Source organism: Cetorhinus maximus, chromosome 18, assembly GCF_964194155.1.
Source record: "Cetorhinus maximus chromosome 18, sCetMax3.hap1.1, whole genome shotgun sequence".
In the NCBI taxonomy this organism is placed as follows: Eukaryota; Metazoa; Chordata; class Chondrichthyes; order Lamniformes; family Cetorhinidae; genus Cetorhinus; species Cetorhinus maximus.
In genome coordinates, this window is record NC_135896.1 from 42240748 (window position 1) to 42258413 (window position 17666).

Below are 17666 nucleotides of genomic sequence, written 5' to 3' on the forward strand. Positions count from 1 at the left end.
ACTGATAGTAACTTTGGAGTGCACACATGCGCAGTTAAACACAGAAATGCAGAAGTTTTTGCACGTGATTCTATACTTCCCAATGGGGTGCTGTTGAAGAGCCCCTCAGTCTGCAATCAATTGGAATTCAATGAAGTAACAAGATCTTTCCCTTTTACAATATTAGTCTCATAGTAAAAAACCTTGAGAAAGTTACACCTTGTTGAATGAATGAAGTACTAATTACTATTGAGCAGCCTCATTGGTCCTGAAAACCTAAATTTTATAATTGCAGAGTGTCAGATGTTAATTGTAATGGAGAAATTTGGAAGTAACATTTTAATTTTTTCTAAATGTCTATGGTATGTGTCATGAAACTTCATTTTTCATAATATTATTGGGGGATATTGCAAAGTAGGCTTATGTGTGTGTGTGTGTGTGTGTGTGTGTGTGCCCACGTGTGCGTGTGAGGGGGGGTGGTTCTCTGCGTAGTCGATTTAATTAGAGATAGATAGACTGAAAGGTTTAAATTATCAAACTCTTATCAAAAGAGTTAGGCGTAAAAAGGCATTTGAAATGCTAATGGACGAGCTAAGTAAGGGAGAGTTTGCATTTTTAGATAAGGGGAAAAGTTGTTGGATTTTCAAAGAGACATGATAAGGTTTTTACGACGGGCAAGGTTATTACGTTGATTTTTCCCAAAAGTGCTGACCATAATGACAACATAAAAATTTTTATATTATGGGAAAAGTAACTTCCAAACGAATGGGAGAAAATAGGATTTGCAAATCAAAGAAGGACAAATATATTTAAAGAAGGATGGAAGGTTGTGAGTGTGTGGCTGTGTGAGATCTGAAAGGTACACCATGTGAAATAGACTTGGGGAAAAGCCTCGAGTCACTTTGCAGATGTCTGCTGCTCCAGTAACCAAAATTGTGTTAAAAGCCTTAGGAATTCCACTGTCTAGTGGGTGCTTATGGTAACCTTGCTGGACTATCTCTATAAATTTAAAATCTATTCTGGACTGTTGCCTTAAAGGGGGTGTTTAGTTGGGTGTCTGGTTAAGCAGGAATTTTGGGAATTGTTATATTATAGGCAGCATCTTCCGGTCGGCGAACGGGGGCGGGTCCCGCTCGCTGACGCGTAAAATGACGTGGGGATACATTGGGCATGCGTCCTGACATCACCCCGCGTCATTTGGATTTTCAGTTCAGCGGGCACGCAGCCAATTTCAACGGCCTATTAAGGCCATTAAAAAACTAATTAACACGATTAATGGGCCTACCCGTCCAACCTTAAGGTAGAAGGGCAGGCCAGGAGCCCTGGCAGGTTTGTGAAAAAACATGAAACCTCATCCATGGGCGGGATTAGGTTTCATGAGTGATTTAAAAAATGCAAAATATTTTAACTTTATGGACATGTCCCAGCTCATGTGACAATGTCACATGAGGAGACATGGCAGGGAATTTTTTTTTTAATCTTTATTTCATGTTTGATAGCTGAGCCAATCTCCCTGAGGCAGCACTTGGCCTCAGGGAGATCTGTGCGCTCTTTCGCGTGCACTCCCAGCTGAGAGAAACCCCCCCGCCCCCACAGGGAGCGCATAGCGCTTCCTGGCGTACGTCACGCTGGGCAGGCCTTAATTGGCCTGCCCATGTAAAATGGTGGCACGCCCCCAATCGGGGGCACGGATCAATAGGGTGCTCTCCCGTGCCTGCTCCCGCACTTCCACCCCCCCCCAACAACAGGGGGAAAATGTTGCCCTAACTATGTAACTAATCTTATGTATCTGTTTTAATTTAATTTTTAAAATCTCTAAAGGTGCTAGTGGACTCATTACTTCTGAATTCAGAGCACAAACCTTCTCATAATAAATACAAATTGCAAAACTGTTGTGATAGTGTGGCCAAGGTTCCCTTGTAGATTTGGTCAGTCTGGTAGATACCACCGGCCGTATCATAACAGTACTTCAGCTTCTACCTTAATCCCATGTGTGTGTTCCAATCATTTATTTTACTCTCTCTAAAATTTTAATTCAAAGTGAAAAATAATGGATTTTACTTCCTGGTTTGCAATCTGTGGAATACTTCAATGTGACTGGCTGCATACCCTGCTTGCTGACATCGCTGTTCCTGAACGCTGGAGATACTCCTTGACTTGATGCCAGATTCGAATTGACATCCAGAAAAGGGAAATCCATGCCAAAGAGATCACCAGATCTCTGTGGATGGCTTTCTTTGAGGTCAGTGGTGAGTGCCATCACTTCACTGCTGACCATAAAATCTAGGACAATCTATTTCATAAAATTTAAGGCTTAACAAGTTTAGAGTAAAGATCACTTCAGTTTCCAGTATAATTAATGGCATAGCTTTTCTGATTAATACTCACAACCTCACTGACTTAACAACTCACGTTCAGAATTTTTTTTTTAGTGTTATATTTTTGTTGAGACTATTTTGTTGATTCTAAATTCAATTTAAAAACGTCATTCCTTTTGAGTTCAGAGTCAGATGTCTCCTGAAATTATCTTAAGGCATTTATAGGGTGATTTCATTGGTCTCCTTATCTGTATTGCTAGCTGGTGTAATTTCTTGTTTTTAATTCTTAATAGGGTTTGTGGAGAAATGTACAGCTCATCTCCCGTCAAGAATCTGAGCAGGTATTATGTTACTTGCGCACAGGTCTATTTACAGCAGCCCCTGCCTGTATGATTCAAACCAAGCGACAGCTGGTTGTACAGCTGCCCCATATATGTATAGGAGGAACACAGCTGCCTGCCAGCCAGAATTCCAGGAGCTACACTCATCAACTCTTTTAAGAGTAATCAGAATTTTTTTTTACTGCTCAGAAGGGACACTCTGGACCCAAAATTCCTGATTATCTCATCAGCAAAACTGAAAATTTAAAAAGGCACAACTTTCAAATAAGCTGTGGTTAATTAAAAGCGTCCCAATTATGAAGAAACTTACCCTCCCCCCTCTTCAGGTGCTTGCAATAAAATGCACTGCAAGTCAGTATCGCAAGTTCCACAGCTGTCATTTCAAATCCCCACACAGAGTTCCTGATCCATATCATACTAACTACCCTTTACTGGCAGGAACAGCCATTAACTTGCATTGCATTGGTCCAACATACAAATGTATTAGTCAGAGTAAATTCTGCCCACAGCGTTGCTATTGACTGCTCCACAAGAATGTGAAGGAAGAACAGAAATTTAGTGTCTAAGCAGCGTTATCAATATTTCTTATCCATTCAATACAAAAAAAAACGGAAAAAAGCCAGAGAGGGAAATGAATAAAACTAGTTTCTACAAATGATAAATCATTTGTAGAAACTGCCTAGATACAGTAAAGGTATGAAACTCCAATTTTAAAAATAAACAACAGCTTTGTTTTCAATTGTAATCAGCAACATCTTCCTGGGTGGCTCCAGAGAGAGAGTCCACTGGCAGGCTTGAGGCCTTCCTCAAGGCACAGGGAGTACTAGGCACATGTAATAACATCATGATTTAGTTTTATATGCTTCCTTTGGCTTAGTTCAAATTGAATCTTATGTTTCAATTTCTTTCTTATTTGTGCCTCCTTAAAATAATGGAGCATGACACATTTATTCTGAAAGGCCACAGATCTAAAACATTAACTCGGTTTCTCTCTCCACAGATGCTGTCAGACCTGCTGAGAATTTCCAGCATTTTCTGCTTTTATTTCAGATTTCCAGCATCTGCAGTATTTTGCTTTTGTATGGAGAATCTCTGGTCATCTTAATTGCTGTTTCTCTGTTGGTAACATTGTGTCATCTTTAAGGATCAATTAAAAAGAGGTAACTGGCACATTCTTCTCTGAAAACTTCACTTTTAAATAACTATCAGTCTATATATGGTCAGGATTCGAACAAGAGGACACATATTCAGGTTTTTAGCTCCTTACATGGAGACCTCTTGATGTCAGCCATGCTGTCAGAAAAAAAAACACCTAGCAAAGTTCAGACACTACCTATAAGAAAGAGACTGAGCTGCCCCAGTTCTCGCACACCAATGGACAGAATTTTTTATATGTCAAGGGATGTGAGTGTTACCGGAAAGCCAGCTTTCATTACTCACCTCTCATTGCTCTCGATGGGGTGGTGGTCAGCTGTGTTCGTGAACTACTGCAGTCCACGTGGTGTCAGTACACGTACAGTGCTATTAGGAAGGGAGTTCCAGGATTTTGATCCCGTGACAACGAAAGAACAGCAATATAGTTCCAAGTCAGGATGTTGTGTGGTTTGGAGGGGAACTTGTTCCCAAGCGACTGCGTCCCTTGTCGTTCTAGGTGGCGGAGGTCACAGGTTTGGAAAGTCCTGTAAAGCAGCTTTGGCATATTGCTGCAGTGCATCTTTCAGATGGTACACACTGCTGCCACTATGTGTCAGTGGTGGAGGGAGTGAATGTTTAAGGTTGTGGCTAGGATGCCAATTAAACGGGTTACTTTGTCCTGGATGATGTTGAGTGTCTTGAGTGTTGTTGGAGCTGCGCTCATTCAGGCAAGTGGGGAGTATTCCATCACACTCCTAACTTGTGTCTTGTAGATGGTGGACAGGCTTTGGGGAGTCAGGAGGTGAGTTACTCAGCACATAATTCCCAGTAACAGACCTGTTCTTGTAGCCAAATTTATATGGCTAGTCCAGTTAAGTTTCTGGTCAATGGTAACCCCAGGATTTTGATGATGATGGATTCAGCAATGGTAATGCAGTTGAATGTCATGGGGTGATGGTTAGATTCTCTCTTGTTGGAAATGATCATTGCCTGGCACTTGTGTGGCACAAATGTTATTTGCCACTTATTAGTCCAAGCCTAAACATTGTCTGGACCTTGCTGCTAAGGGCTTAGACTGCTTCAGTATCTGAGAAGTTACAAATTGCACTGAACACTCTGCAATCATCAGCGAACATCCCCTCTCACCTTATGGTGGAGGGCAGGTCATAGATGAAGCACTTGAAGATGGTTGGGGCTAGGACACTGCCCTGAGGAACTCCTGCAGAGATGGTCAAGGCTGAGATGATTGGCCTCCAACAACCACAACCATCTTCTTTTGTGCTAGGTATGACTCCAACCAATGGAGAGTTTCCTCTGCCGATTCCCATCAACTTGAATTCTGCTTAATGCCACTCTTGGACAAATGCTGCCTTGCTGTCAAGGGCAGTTGCTCTCACCTCACTTTTATATTGCCAATTATTATTGTTCCTGTTTTATGGAGTGACCTCCATATAAAAGTTCTCCCTTTTTACTTTAATGTTACTGGTTGCACTGAGCTTTGTTGTGTTATTGCTGTCTCCATGCAATTTCATAGGACAGGCTCCTTTTTTGAAACTTACTTTCTTGAAACCTGCTCCCTTAATCCAACAGCACATTCATTGTTGGTTTACAAAGCTGCTGATTCTTTAAGTGTCAAACATTTAAATTCAGAAATGCAGCTAACAAAGGGAGAGGAAGAAGTCAGTTGTATTTCTATATGCAAAAGTGTTCTCTGAGCTGCAATGAGAGCATGGAGACAGTAATTCACTTGTCCCTCAACCAGAGAATTGTATGAGACAAGGATCCTTGAAAAAAATGAGGATTGTCAGTCAAATCATTGTAACCAAATTTCACCATCATGCTCTCCACTCTGTTCGCTTCAACATTGCGAGACCATGAGGCCTTTCCTTCAACAGAACCATCAGCTTTGGCTTACTAGTCACCCCTTCCCCCTGTGGCTCATTCCATCTTAGCGCCTTCTGAAGTTATCAATATGAAACCTTAAAGCACACACCTTTGCCCTCTTTATTTTCCAGCAACAAGAGTTATTCTGCTGTTATTTGACTGAGCAGGACAACCCAGTGCTCACCTGACACCCACACATACATACTTGTAGCAGGGATTGCTGGATAGCTATCAGTAGTGGCAAGCTCCCTAATAAAAGCACTTGGGATCAACTGCAGCAGGCCCTCTGCTAACTCGCAAACTTGGGATCAAACCTAGGACTTGCTATGGGTTTTCATGGACCTGCTATTAATTGGGCAAACTCCCTGGGGAGGGGGTGTAGGAGTTCTTTTCAAGTGGGTGGGCCTCTGGAAAGATTCCTGACTTTTTAGGTTTTACACATTTCATGGAGGTACCATCAATAAAAGTAACTCCAATTAATCACAGACTGCTGTTAAATAACTCAGCTGCAAAAATAAAGGAAGTCTGATGGTATCTGCAGAATGCCCACACCACATCCCCATTTGTGAGTATTATGCTGAAACAATGAGAAAAGCCAAAGTCTGTTAAAATGGGTAGCACTAGAATATCACAAGAACAATGCGTGACAGCTGTTTAACACAATTTACAAGAGAAACCGAGGCAGTTATAAACATTGAAGCCTTTGATAACCAGGAGCTCACATTTCCAAGATACTACCATCCCCTGAACCAAATTCCATCATGCAGCTAAAAACAACTATACAACAACTGTGTAAACAGAAGGAACTATTTTACATTCCAGTGCCCAAGTTAAAAGATGACATTAAAGCAAAGGGAGCATCTACTTTTTCACTGAAAGAGCATCATTCCTTGGTTAGCAACTGGAAAATTTAAAATCCTTTAATATGTGGTTTTGAGTTGTAGATCATCACTTCAGCACAATCTTCCAAACTTTCAAAAGTACTTCATTGGTTAAAAAGTGAAGAATCGTATTGTACTTATTTAAACTTTCTTGGCTATAAACATCTCCAGGTCTTTCTTTATGCTGTTACTCTGAATAAAACCTTCAGCTTTTATTAATGGCATCATTCACAATTTATGGAACAATAGTCCAATATTATTTCAACTTTAAGGAGGGTAGAGGAATGTTTAGTTTCATTATCTGTACAATCACATTTCATAAATTTTTATTAATCATTTCAGGTTTCTTTGGTCAGGCTCCAAACATGGTTATAGAATATACCTGTGGCTCTAATAAAGTAATATTTAAAATCGCACTTTGTTATTTTTAAATTTAGTATTAATTTCTTCATTTTTCTTCTGGGGAGAATATTGCCAAACGATGCTCTTTCAGAGAACCAGTGCAGACTTGATGGGCTGTATGGCCTCCTTCTGCACTGTAAAGATACTGTGATTTATCTGGGTTGTAAATAAAAACTGATAATTTATTAGTGACACCCTAAATTTGTCAGTAAACATTTCTCACTTAAGTGACAGAACCAGGTTTTCCAGCATAAGCCACTGAACTGCAGCTGAAAGTGGTATTATTGAAGTTTACAACCTCATGTTACATGGGTTTATGGAAATGTGGGGTGGGGGTGGGGGGAGGGGTGACGGGATTCAACCATACATACATGCATACTACACGATTATAGCCCCAGTGATCAGTAAGTAATATTTCAGTACTTTTAGTTTAAACTTTGCATTGATGCTGTTTCACCTCAAGTTTCAAAAAGTGCAAAAATCCAGATTGCAGGAAGTTATTGCTCAAGTTGAACAAAAGCATTGTACCATAAAGCATTTCTAAATGATTTACATACAATATTCTTGTACAGCAAACTCCTCACAGACCTATTGTTTGAAACAACTGCTCCAAACATGAGAATTTTCAAAACAAACCCAGTAACTGATGACAGGATAGTGATTTCAGTGTGGTAAAGTCTGAAAAACAATCACACAAGGTTCCAAAATTACTGAAGTGATACTTCTGTGCATACAGACATGCAAATGAAACAAGTGGATGGTTCACAGTGTGGTATTTTCAAAAGGAACCAAGTGTCTAGCAACAAAATCTCGTGGTTAAAAGATGAGGAAGTATGAAAGATGAATAAGTATCTTAAAATTAACAAGGTAACCAAGTTACCATTCACAAAAACAATTAATGAACACATATTGCCATAAAAGTAAATCCTGATATTTCAGTTTCGATATGCAACTCAGTCGATTTACCAATTAAATTAATTTAACACATTAAATACAAAGAAATCTTTAAACTGTCTTATGTGGCTTTGCTTAAAATTTATTCTAAACCCAGCTCCAAATTATATGTTCTGTGCTAAAGGAAAGGATTTGCATTTATATAGCATATTTCATAGCCACCGGACATCCCAATACACTTTACAGCCAATGAAGTACTTTTGAAAGTTAGTCACTGTTGGGAAATGCTGTTGCCAATTTAGCGCATCGAAGTTCTACAAACAGGAATAACATACATGACCATATAATACATTTGTAAAAAAATTGATGTTGGTTAAGAAATAAATATGAGACAAAACATTGGGAATGTTCTCATGCTCTTCTTCAAATAATGTCACACCATCTTTAATCTCCACCTGAGAGCAGGTGGAGCCTCGGTCTAGTGTCTCATCTGAAAGATAGCACTTCCGACATTGCAGCATCCCCTCAGTACTGTACGGAAATGAGTCCGAATAGGAATTGTTTCTAGTCATTTCAGATCCACAGGACAAAAATGACCAGACAGCAGTGTAAATCAACTCTAAACTGACACCCTCACTCAGGCAGACTGAGAAGGGTTAGTGTATTGGAATGCTGTGAAACTGAATTAAGGTACACTATTGAGATTCAGCAAAAATACTTTTATACACAGAACATCAGGTTGTACTGTATCTCACCTGGCAATGCTTGATGCGAACAATGGAAAATAAATGTGGTAAGCATGTTTCAATCTCCACTACTGAAATCCCTCACCTGGCGAAGCACAAATATTTACATAGCAAAAAATGAGAGTAATAAAATAAAACAAACAAACCTCTGGTGCGAGATATTCAGGAGTTCCACAGAATGTTCTCATAGTTGCTCCATCCTTGATACCTTCTTTGCAAAGCCCAAAGTCAGTTATTTTAATGTGGCCATCATTGTCTAGCATAAGGTTTTCCAACTAAATTAAATAAAGCAACAGCACATGAGCATTAAGTAAACTAATCATTATTATTTTGCTTATACTGGTAAATAAACTTTCACATATAGAGGGAAACGTCCTGACACATTCCTCAACAATTTAATGACCTGAATTTTTTTTTGAGTGATTTAGTATCCCTTCATGGGAAACCTTGATGTTTAATTTCACAAAGAGAGATATTTATCACACCATTCCAGCATATTTTCTAATCAATAGTTTACTGGAATCAAAGGCGGCAATGCACTCACTACATTATGTCTTTCCTACCTTAAGGTCTCGGTACACTACATTTTTCTCAGAATGGAGATAATCCAAAGCAGAGACAATCTCTGCTCCATAGAAACGGGCACGGTCCTCAGAAAAAACACGTTCTCTTGATAAGTGAAAGAATAACTGAAATAAAAACAAGCACAAGGAGTTATTTAAAATATTTACCATGGCACTCATGTTTCAATTATAAGTTAGTTACTTGCAACTTGCCAAAGAGCAGCTGAGCCTCGCAGGCCAAGGGAACAGACTTGAATTCAATGCCCATCTGTGTGCCATGTTAACTGATTTCAGCCAGGATAGTGGTAGAGATGTTACAACTGACTTCAGCACCACTAGGTTAAGAAGCAAGGGTAAAACATCATCTAGGATTTCCACTCCTGAACACCTTCCAGTCACTCCTGGTGGAAGCATTGTTAAATTATGACTTTTAGCAGTGATGCTGGCCCAATGATCAAATAGCTGTGACCCTCACCACATAATAAATTAAACTGTATCCAGCAAGGAATTAATGTCCTAAAAACAGCAAATAAGGAAAGCTAACTGGAAGAGAAATAAAAGTTTCAGATGACATTGTTCAATTAACAAAGTTCCTCCGTACCTCGCCTCCATTTGCGTAATCCATCACAAAACACAAACGATCATTTGTCTGAAAAGAATACTTCAGTGCCTTTAAGATAAAAATAACAATCAGAAGCTTTATTTCATAGAACTAAACGGTTTTGTTAGGTTAAAAATGCCATCATTAAATAACTAGGTTAGGATGTGATTTTTTTTAATGTCGGCAATCTCTCTCAGCAAGTCTGATTCTAATGAAAACCCACTGCTGACTAGATTAGCTCCCTGCAGCAGTCAGGCATGGGTTAGTGAACGAAATACATGTCAAGCATTCTTTTCTGGTTTTAGTTTTGTTAGAAACAAGAAACTGTCTAACCTCTACCCAAAGTCTCAGTTAAACTGTTACACAGCAAAACTATTAAAACAATTCAAGGAGTTTTTAAAAAAAACGAAAGGTCATGGATGAAAATTCTATGTGCACATAGATCAGCCAGGAAGCAAGTCTTTAGCCTGTACAATACACAATTTATAAAGTAGTTCACAATTGAGGTATATAAAAATATCTGATAAAGCAAGTGTTATTTTCATAAATATTATGCAAGATGCAAGTTGTAAGCATTTAAAAAATACATATGCATTTACACAACCAATGCAAAAAATACCCTGAAAAAATAATTTATAAAAAGTTTGTCGGCAATGTACTGTTGTGTTAAATACATGATTTATAATAGGAATATCCAGGATAATGTGAATGGAATTTGATAACTTGATCTTTAATTTCATTATACTTATTGTATGAATTTATTTTTTAATGTACTCTGCATCATGATTGCAGCATAGTTCTAGCAGCTAACTGTTAAAAATTTATGTTATATGGCCTCTCTCAGAACACAAAATCAAGTGAGATAGGACTTGGAAAATAAGTCCAAGAGTCAATTTAGGCATTGTAATGATAATTATGTTCAATATCTGAGATGTGGTCATATTGTGCCATTGTGGCCAGATCAGATAAAAAAGGTCAATTTCTTTCTCCCAATCAGGGTGGTACATTAAGACTCTGCGAGATGTTCCACTTCATATCCTAGCACAATTCAGGTCTTTTCTGTCCAGTGGAATCAAATGTCTGGAACTTGAAAATTCTCCCACAGCAATGTGCAGCAAGACTACATTGCCATGTCAAGCAAACTGCTTTCACTTTTAGCAAGAGCTGATGGTAGAAAAGCATCAAATTGAATTAAGCGTCAAAAAGTGCATTTCAAAAAAGCAAAAAAAATACACTTTTCAAAAACTCACTTGAATAATTTGCTTTAAGAGCATTCTTAATATGAGGAGAGAGGCTGTTCAAATTAAAAATTGTGTAATTTTTCAAAACTTTATAACAAATTGGATGTATGAATTGAGATACTGTGACAAAAGAATAGGTAATTGACATTTACTGAAGTCTTTTGAATAAGTGCTTACAGTTAAGAATGGGTGCCTAGAATTTTGTAACACTCTGTTTTCTGTCACAGTGTGTGCTACTTCATCCTGCATAAAAGATAAAAAGTGTTACAGGTTTAGAAAACCAATACAGCAATAAGAGAACTGAATTTCAATTCAAATAACAGCTGTTGAATGAATAAATAGCTTTATAGAAAAAAAAGGTTTTAGTGAAAATAGTCAATAAAGCTTCATGAATTTTAAGCCATTTTGCAGCTGCACTGGCAATGAACTTTTGAAGGGTTACCTTTGCTACAATTACTTCTTTCTTTAGAATCTTCATGGCATAATACAGTCCAGAGGCTTTTTCTTTTACTAGAATCACCTTTCCAAATGTGCCTTTTCCAAGCAGTTTTAAGTATTCAAAATTATGCATGGTCTGTAACACACCAAACAATAACCACAAACTGTCCAACAGAAAACAAACATAGCCCCAATACATTCAAACAATTTCAGGGTCATAGTACAGTTGCTGCAGAAAGAGTTATTTTACAATGTCTTTTACAGTGAATTCACAAAAGAAAGGCTTAATTAGAATATACCAGTGGATTTCTCAGAGTTGCATGCTGACTGAAGCAGTTTCAGGTAGCTGCAAAGCACCTAAAATGTTTCGATTTCTTTGCATCCGAATTTGTTGACGTGTATTTTAATAATTACTAATATATTCTCATTGATGTTGCACTTGATTTAGTAGTTAATGGTCAGGTTCATGGAGCAGGATCTCTGCTGTCCCAGAGCTGCACTTCTTGGTTGAAAGGGTTATAGCGATAAAATCTAACGTTCTAGGGTTGTTAAAATTAAAGCAACATAAAATATTTTGAAATTCAGTTCAAAATTAAACTGGCTCCTAGAGAAAAATTGCTGGGGGGGGCGGGGGGGGGGGGTGAGGGGAAGAATCAAGATGGTGAGAGTAATTTTCAATTTCAGATGTGGTGAAAAATTGGCAGTGGCTGGTTAACCATCCACAATACTTCCTTCTCAATTTAAATGGGGCAGAATGTATTGTAAGTCCTCACTTTAAGTCACCCGCTCAATGTCGTTTCATTTAATGTAGTTCATTCTTTAGAGCCCGTTTTTCCGATTTGTGTCATCATTTTCAGTTTTATGTCATCTGCACCCGGGGCCAGCATATTCTGATGCCGGAGCCACCACCACCAGAGGCTAAGGCTGTGGAGAGAGAGTGAGGCCCGAGATCCGATAGCAGGAGTGCAGAGCAGGGACGGGATGTTGCCGGCCGCCAATCGGGTGAAGTGGGAATAACCTGGGGGTTAGTGGGAAGGGAGTGCTGTCCTTACCTGACTCCAGACCCACAGCAATGTGGTTGACTCTTAAATATCCTCTGAACAAGGGCAATTAGGGATGGGCAATAAATGCTGGCCTAGCCGGCAATGTCCACATCCCATGAACGAATAAACAAAAAAAAAGAATTCCCAGCCTCTGACCTGTCTCAGTATTTATATGGCTGGTTCAGTTCAGTTTCTGGTCATTGGATGATGGTGGTGGAGGAGTCAGCGACTGGGATGCAATTGAGTGTCAAGGGAAGATTGTTAGATTGTACCTTGTGAGAGATGGTTATTGTCAGGCACTTGTGTGGCACAAATGTTGCTAGCCACTTAACAACCCAAGCTCAATGTTGTCCAGATTTTGCTGTGTGTGGACTGCTTCAGTTTCTGAGAAGTTGTGAATGGTGCTGAACATTGTGCAGTCATCAGTCAACATCTCCACTTCTGACTCTATGATGTAGAGAAGGTCAATGATGAAGCAGCTGAAGACGTTTGGGCCTCGGACATTACCCTGAGAAATTCCTGCAGCGCTGCCCTGGGGCTATGTTTTCCGCCAACAACCACAACCATCTTCCTTTGTAAGGTATGACTCCAACAAGTCGAGAGATTTGGAGCCGAGTCCCTGGCGGAACCCAAACTGAACATCGGTAAGCAGGTTACTTCTGAATAAGTGCCACTTGATAGCACTGTATGAAACCTTCCATTTCTTTGCTGATGATTAAGAGCAGACTGATGAAGCGGTAGTTGGCTGGATTGAATTTCTCCTACTTTTTCTGGACAGGATGTAGCTGGGCTATACTGTTGGGTATCATTCACCCAGCTCCTCTGAATGAAGATGTTAAAAATGCTTTAGCCTTGTCTATTGCACTAACGTGATGTGCTCCCCCATCATTGAGGACGGCAATGTTTGTGAAGCCTCTTCCTCTGGTTAGTTGTTTAATTGTCCACCACCATTCACAACAGGATGTGACAGGACTACAGAGCTTAAATTTGATCCATTGGTTATTGGATCACTTTGCTCTGTATGTTGCATTCTGCTTTTACTGTTTAGCATGCATGTAGTAAAGTTGTAAAGGTATTGAAGAGGGTGCAGAAAGGATTCGTGAGAGTGGTTCCAGGTTTGAGGAACTTCAGTTACATGGATAGATTGGAGAAGCTGGAGAAGAGAAGATCAAGAGAGGAGATTTGATAGAGATGCTCAAAATGATGGGGTTCTGGTCGGATAGATAGGGAGAAACTGTTCTCACTGGTGGAAGGATCGAGAATCAGAGGACAAAATTTAAGATGGCTGGCAAAAACAACAATCATGACATGAGGAAAAACTTTTTTATGCAGTTAGTAGTTAGGATCTGGAATGCCTAATGAGAATGTGGAAAAGACAGATTCAATCCTGGCTTTCAAAAAGGAATTGCATTAGTTTTGTAGGGGCCACGGGGAAAAGGCAGGGGGAGTGGGACCAGTTGCATTGTGCATACAGATAGCCAGCATGGACACGACAGGCCAAACGTGTTGCAGCTATTCTATGATTCTAGTCCTATGTTGTAGCTTCACCAGGTTGACACCTATTTTTAGAAATGCCTTGTGCTGCTCCTGGTGTGCTCTCCTGAACTCTGCTTTGAACAGGGGTTGATCCCCCTGCTTTGATGGTAATTATAGAGCGAGGGATATGCTAGGCCATGAGGTTACAGATTGTGGGCGAATACAATTCTACTACTGCTGATGGCCCACAGCATTTCACAGATGCCCAGTTTTGAGCTGCTGGATCTGCTCTGAATCTATCCCATTTAACCCAGTGGCAGTGCCACACAAAATGATGGAGGATATCCTTAGTGTGGAGGCAGGACTTCACCTCCACAAGGACCATGCAATGGTCACCCCTACAAGTACCATCATGGACACTTGCACCTGTGACAGGCGGATTTGGTAAGGTTAATTTCAAGTAGGTGTTTTCCTCTTGTTGGTTCTCTCACTATCTACCACAGGCCCAGTCTGGCAGACATGTCCTGCAGGACTCAGCCAGCTCTGTCAAAATTGGTGCTACTGAGCCACTCAGTGAATGGGTGGTAAAATTTGAGTGGGTGAAAGAGGAAGGGGATGAAGTTAGAGGAAAGAATATCAGTTCCAGTAACTTTGGTGATCCTGCCGAGCACAGACAAGATCGAGAGAAGTTCAAAAAGGAAGTTGGGCAATTACAATGTAAGTGTGAAACCTGAAATCACATAGGAATTAATAGCAGCAATGTAAAACTTTAGGATTATTCTGAATGAACTAAGGCTAAATCGTCATTCTCGTCCATAATTCTACTGTGAAATACAACAATGAAGGGCAGATATGGAGAAAAGTAAAAATATATATTTACGTTTATAAGACAACAGCAAGGGTATTCTTGGGGTTTTTGAGTACTGGGATTTTTAAGGTTTAAAAAAAAGCATTATTAACAGGACCATGAAACATATAAACCCTGGGATTGGGCATTCAAAAAATGTACCAGAATGAGAGCAGGACTGAAAGAAGACTTGCAAAGGTACACAAATAAATACACCAGGAGCCAGATCTAAAACTCCACGCCCAGGAGTTGATAAAAAAAACCACCAGAGAGGATAGAGGATACTGGAAATGGTGCTAATACCACAAACAGCTAAGAAGGAGCTAAAAAAAACAAAATGATCCTGGGGATGTAGTGAAATTAAGATAAACAGAACTGACAAAAAAAGCACAAATAAAAGCAGGAGTCAAAAAAAGAAACAGCAGAATGGGAACAGGATGAAAAGAAACACCAGAAGCAAAAAAAAAACAGCTGTTGTATCTGATGATGGGTTCCTAAGGCAGGGCAAAGATAAACAAAATGGATCAATAGTCTCTTCCAGCTTTTCCAGAATTTTTTGTCTCACCGGCAGGCGCGCGGCCGACCCGAACAGGAGTGAAATAGTGCGTGGTGACGTTGGCCGAGCGTCCTGACATCATCGCGCACTCCCGTGATTTTTCGGTCGGCGGGCACGCTCGAGAGGCGGCAGTGCACTTGCCAACAAATAAGAGGCCTATTGAGGCCCTTAAGCAATTAATTAAGTTGCATTTTTCGCTGCCCGCTCAGCTATTTGGCTGGCAGGTGGACGAAAAGGCCAGGCCGCCTTTGCATTTTTCACAAAACTTCATCCACGGGTGGGATGGGGTTTCCAACAGTTACTGAAAAAAAAACAGTAAAAAAATGTTAACATCCTTTTTTACATGTCCCTCTTCATGTGACCGAGTCACATGTGGGGACACGTTTATATCATTTGTAAAAAGTTTATTTATGTATTTAAAATTCTTCAGCTCCCTGAGGCAGCTCTGTGCCTTCAGGGAGCTTTCAGTGCGTGCTCCCCTGCGTTTGCGCACACTTCAGTGCTCACGCTCCTTCCGCCCCCACCCCAGCAGTACTGAGGCTCTTAGCCCGCGTTTCAAGCTGGCTGGCCGTTACTTGTTTCTACTGAAAACAACAAAACAACCTGCGATCTCTAACTTCCCATATGAGCTGGTGGGTCACACTCAATCATCTTCACTTGAATTTTGGTCAGAGTGAGGTTGCGGTGGCGGGGCTGGACGGAAGAAAAAGATTTTAACATTCAAATGTTCCAGTTTGTCAAGAATGTACGTGGTAAACAGCCATAATATATTTGTTTATATGGCTCCAATAAGTGGAAAAAGTTTCATGATGACAAAGCATTGGGCAAAATTGCATTACTTGGTGAATTTGTTAGCTATGCACTCATTGTAGGCAACCAACCACAAACCAAACCTGGTCACCTGAATAGAAATTCTGGCTGATGTGTGTTGATTAATATGCTTGAGCCCATAATTCAAGCTGACATTCCCAGTGCAGTATCAAGGAAACTATCTTTTGGATGATATATTAAAGTCAATGCACCATTTGCCCTCTCAGGTATTTTGAAGAAAAGCAGGGAGGGTTCTTCCCAGTGTCCTAGCCAATATTTTTTGGTCATCTGTCAGTCTGATGTTGTTGTTTGTGGGGCCTTGCTGTGTGCAAATTGTGTGCTATGTTGCTACAGCAGTAACTACACTTCAAAAAGTATATCAATTTGTCGCATAGCACTTCGGAGCATTCTGAGGTCTTGAAAGATGTTATAAAAATTCAAAGCTTTCTTTAAGTTATAAAACCTCAACAAACAAAATACCAACCTTCTCCCCACTCGCCGATGACATTGGATGGGTGTTTAATGTATTTGATTGACATTTCTTAGTCTTTTTTAATTGAGTTAGTAAAATCATGCAAAGTGGAATATCATGTTGAAGCTTTCAAGAATTATGAGCAATTATTAATAACAGTAATTTTTAGTCTATAGGGTATTTCTCCAATATATCAAAAATAAGCATTCAACTAAATAACGAAAGTTGTTACATATTTGGTTAATGCAATTAAGGTATCCTACCACTTTGTGTTTTGGTCTACTGCGAGAAATGTCCATGCCGTCTGTCCATGAATTATCATTAGGGGACTCTGAATGGTAGTCCATGATCTCCTCCTCTTGCTTAAGACTATCTGCTACTGTTTGAATGGCTTTTGTCCATTCTTCCCTGTAAGCATGTAACTAAAAATAAGTCATTCTAAACCTCACTTTGCATACGGAAAAGTAGCAAACAAAATAAATTACAGATGAAATATCCCAAAACCAATGCTTCTCCAATGCATTTAATTATCTTGTTTTTTGAAAAAGAGAAACACATATCTGTAACATACAGTATTTTTATTAAACTGTTCATCACAAAGTTTCATCTTATATTTCAGGTAAAATGATCAGTAGCTGAACTTTACAATTCTATCAACTGCTTGGCTTTCCCTAATTGCAACTTGTTTTCAAATCTGAAGTTACTCCACCTTCTGCACCAGTGGTGCAATGTAAAACTGGTTTTAAAAAATTGATCCCTACATTTCCAGGCCATTAAAGATAGGTACATTTTTTTCCACCATTCATCAATGTGAGATGAAATTTACAGCCACAAAAAAATGACTACAGGTGGTGTATATCCCCTTCAAGGACTTGAGCACAAAAGGAAAACCAAGCTGACACATCAGTGCAGTACTGAAGGAGTGCTGCACTGTCAGAGGTGGCATATTTCTGATGAGACATTAAACAAAGCAAAGGGCCCTGTCTGCCCTCTCAGGTAGATGTAAAGAATCCCACTGCACTATTTTGAAGAAGAGCTGG

General features: G+C 39.7%; 1 protein-coding gene across 1 annotated transcript in view; it reads right to left on the bottom strand.

Annotated features, from left to right (window-relative positions):
- The window catches only part of akt1 (AKT serine/threonine kinase 1), an 86738-nt gene that overhangs the window by 6779 nt on the left and 62293 nt on the right, over positions 1–17666 (bottom strand). Inside the window, exons 5-10 of the mRNA XM_078562503.1 lie at positions 16890–17034; positions 11427–11558; positions 11162–11227; positions 9744–9812; positions 9143–9268; positions 8726–8854 (exon numbers count right to left, since the gene is read on the bottom strand). Of these exons, the coding sequence (XP_078418629.1) occupies positions 8726–8854; positions 9143–9268; positions 9744–9812; positions 11162–11227; positions 11427–11558; positions 16890–17034 (667 nt within the window). The remainder of the gene's footprint in view (positions 1–8725; positions 8855–9142; positions 9269–9743; positions 9813–11161; positions 11228–11426; positions 11559–16889; positions 17035–17666) is intronic.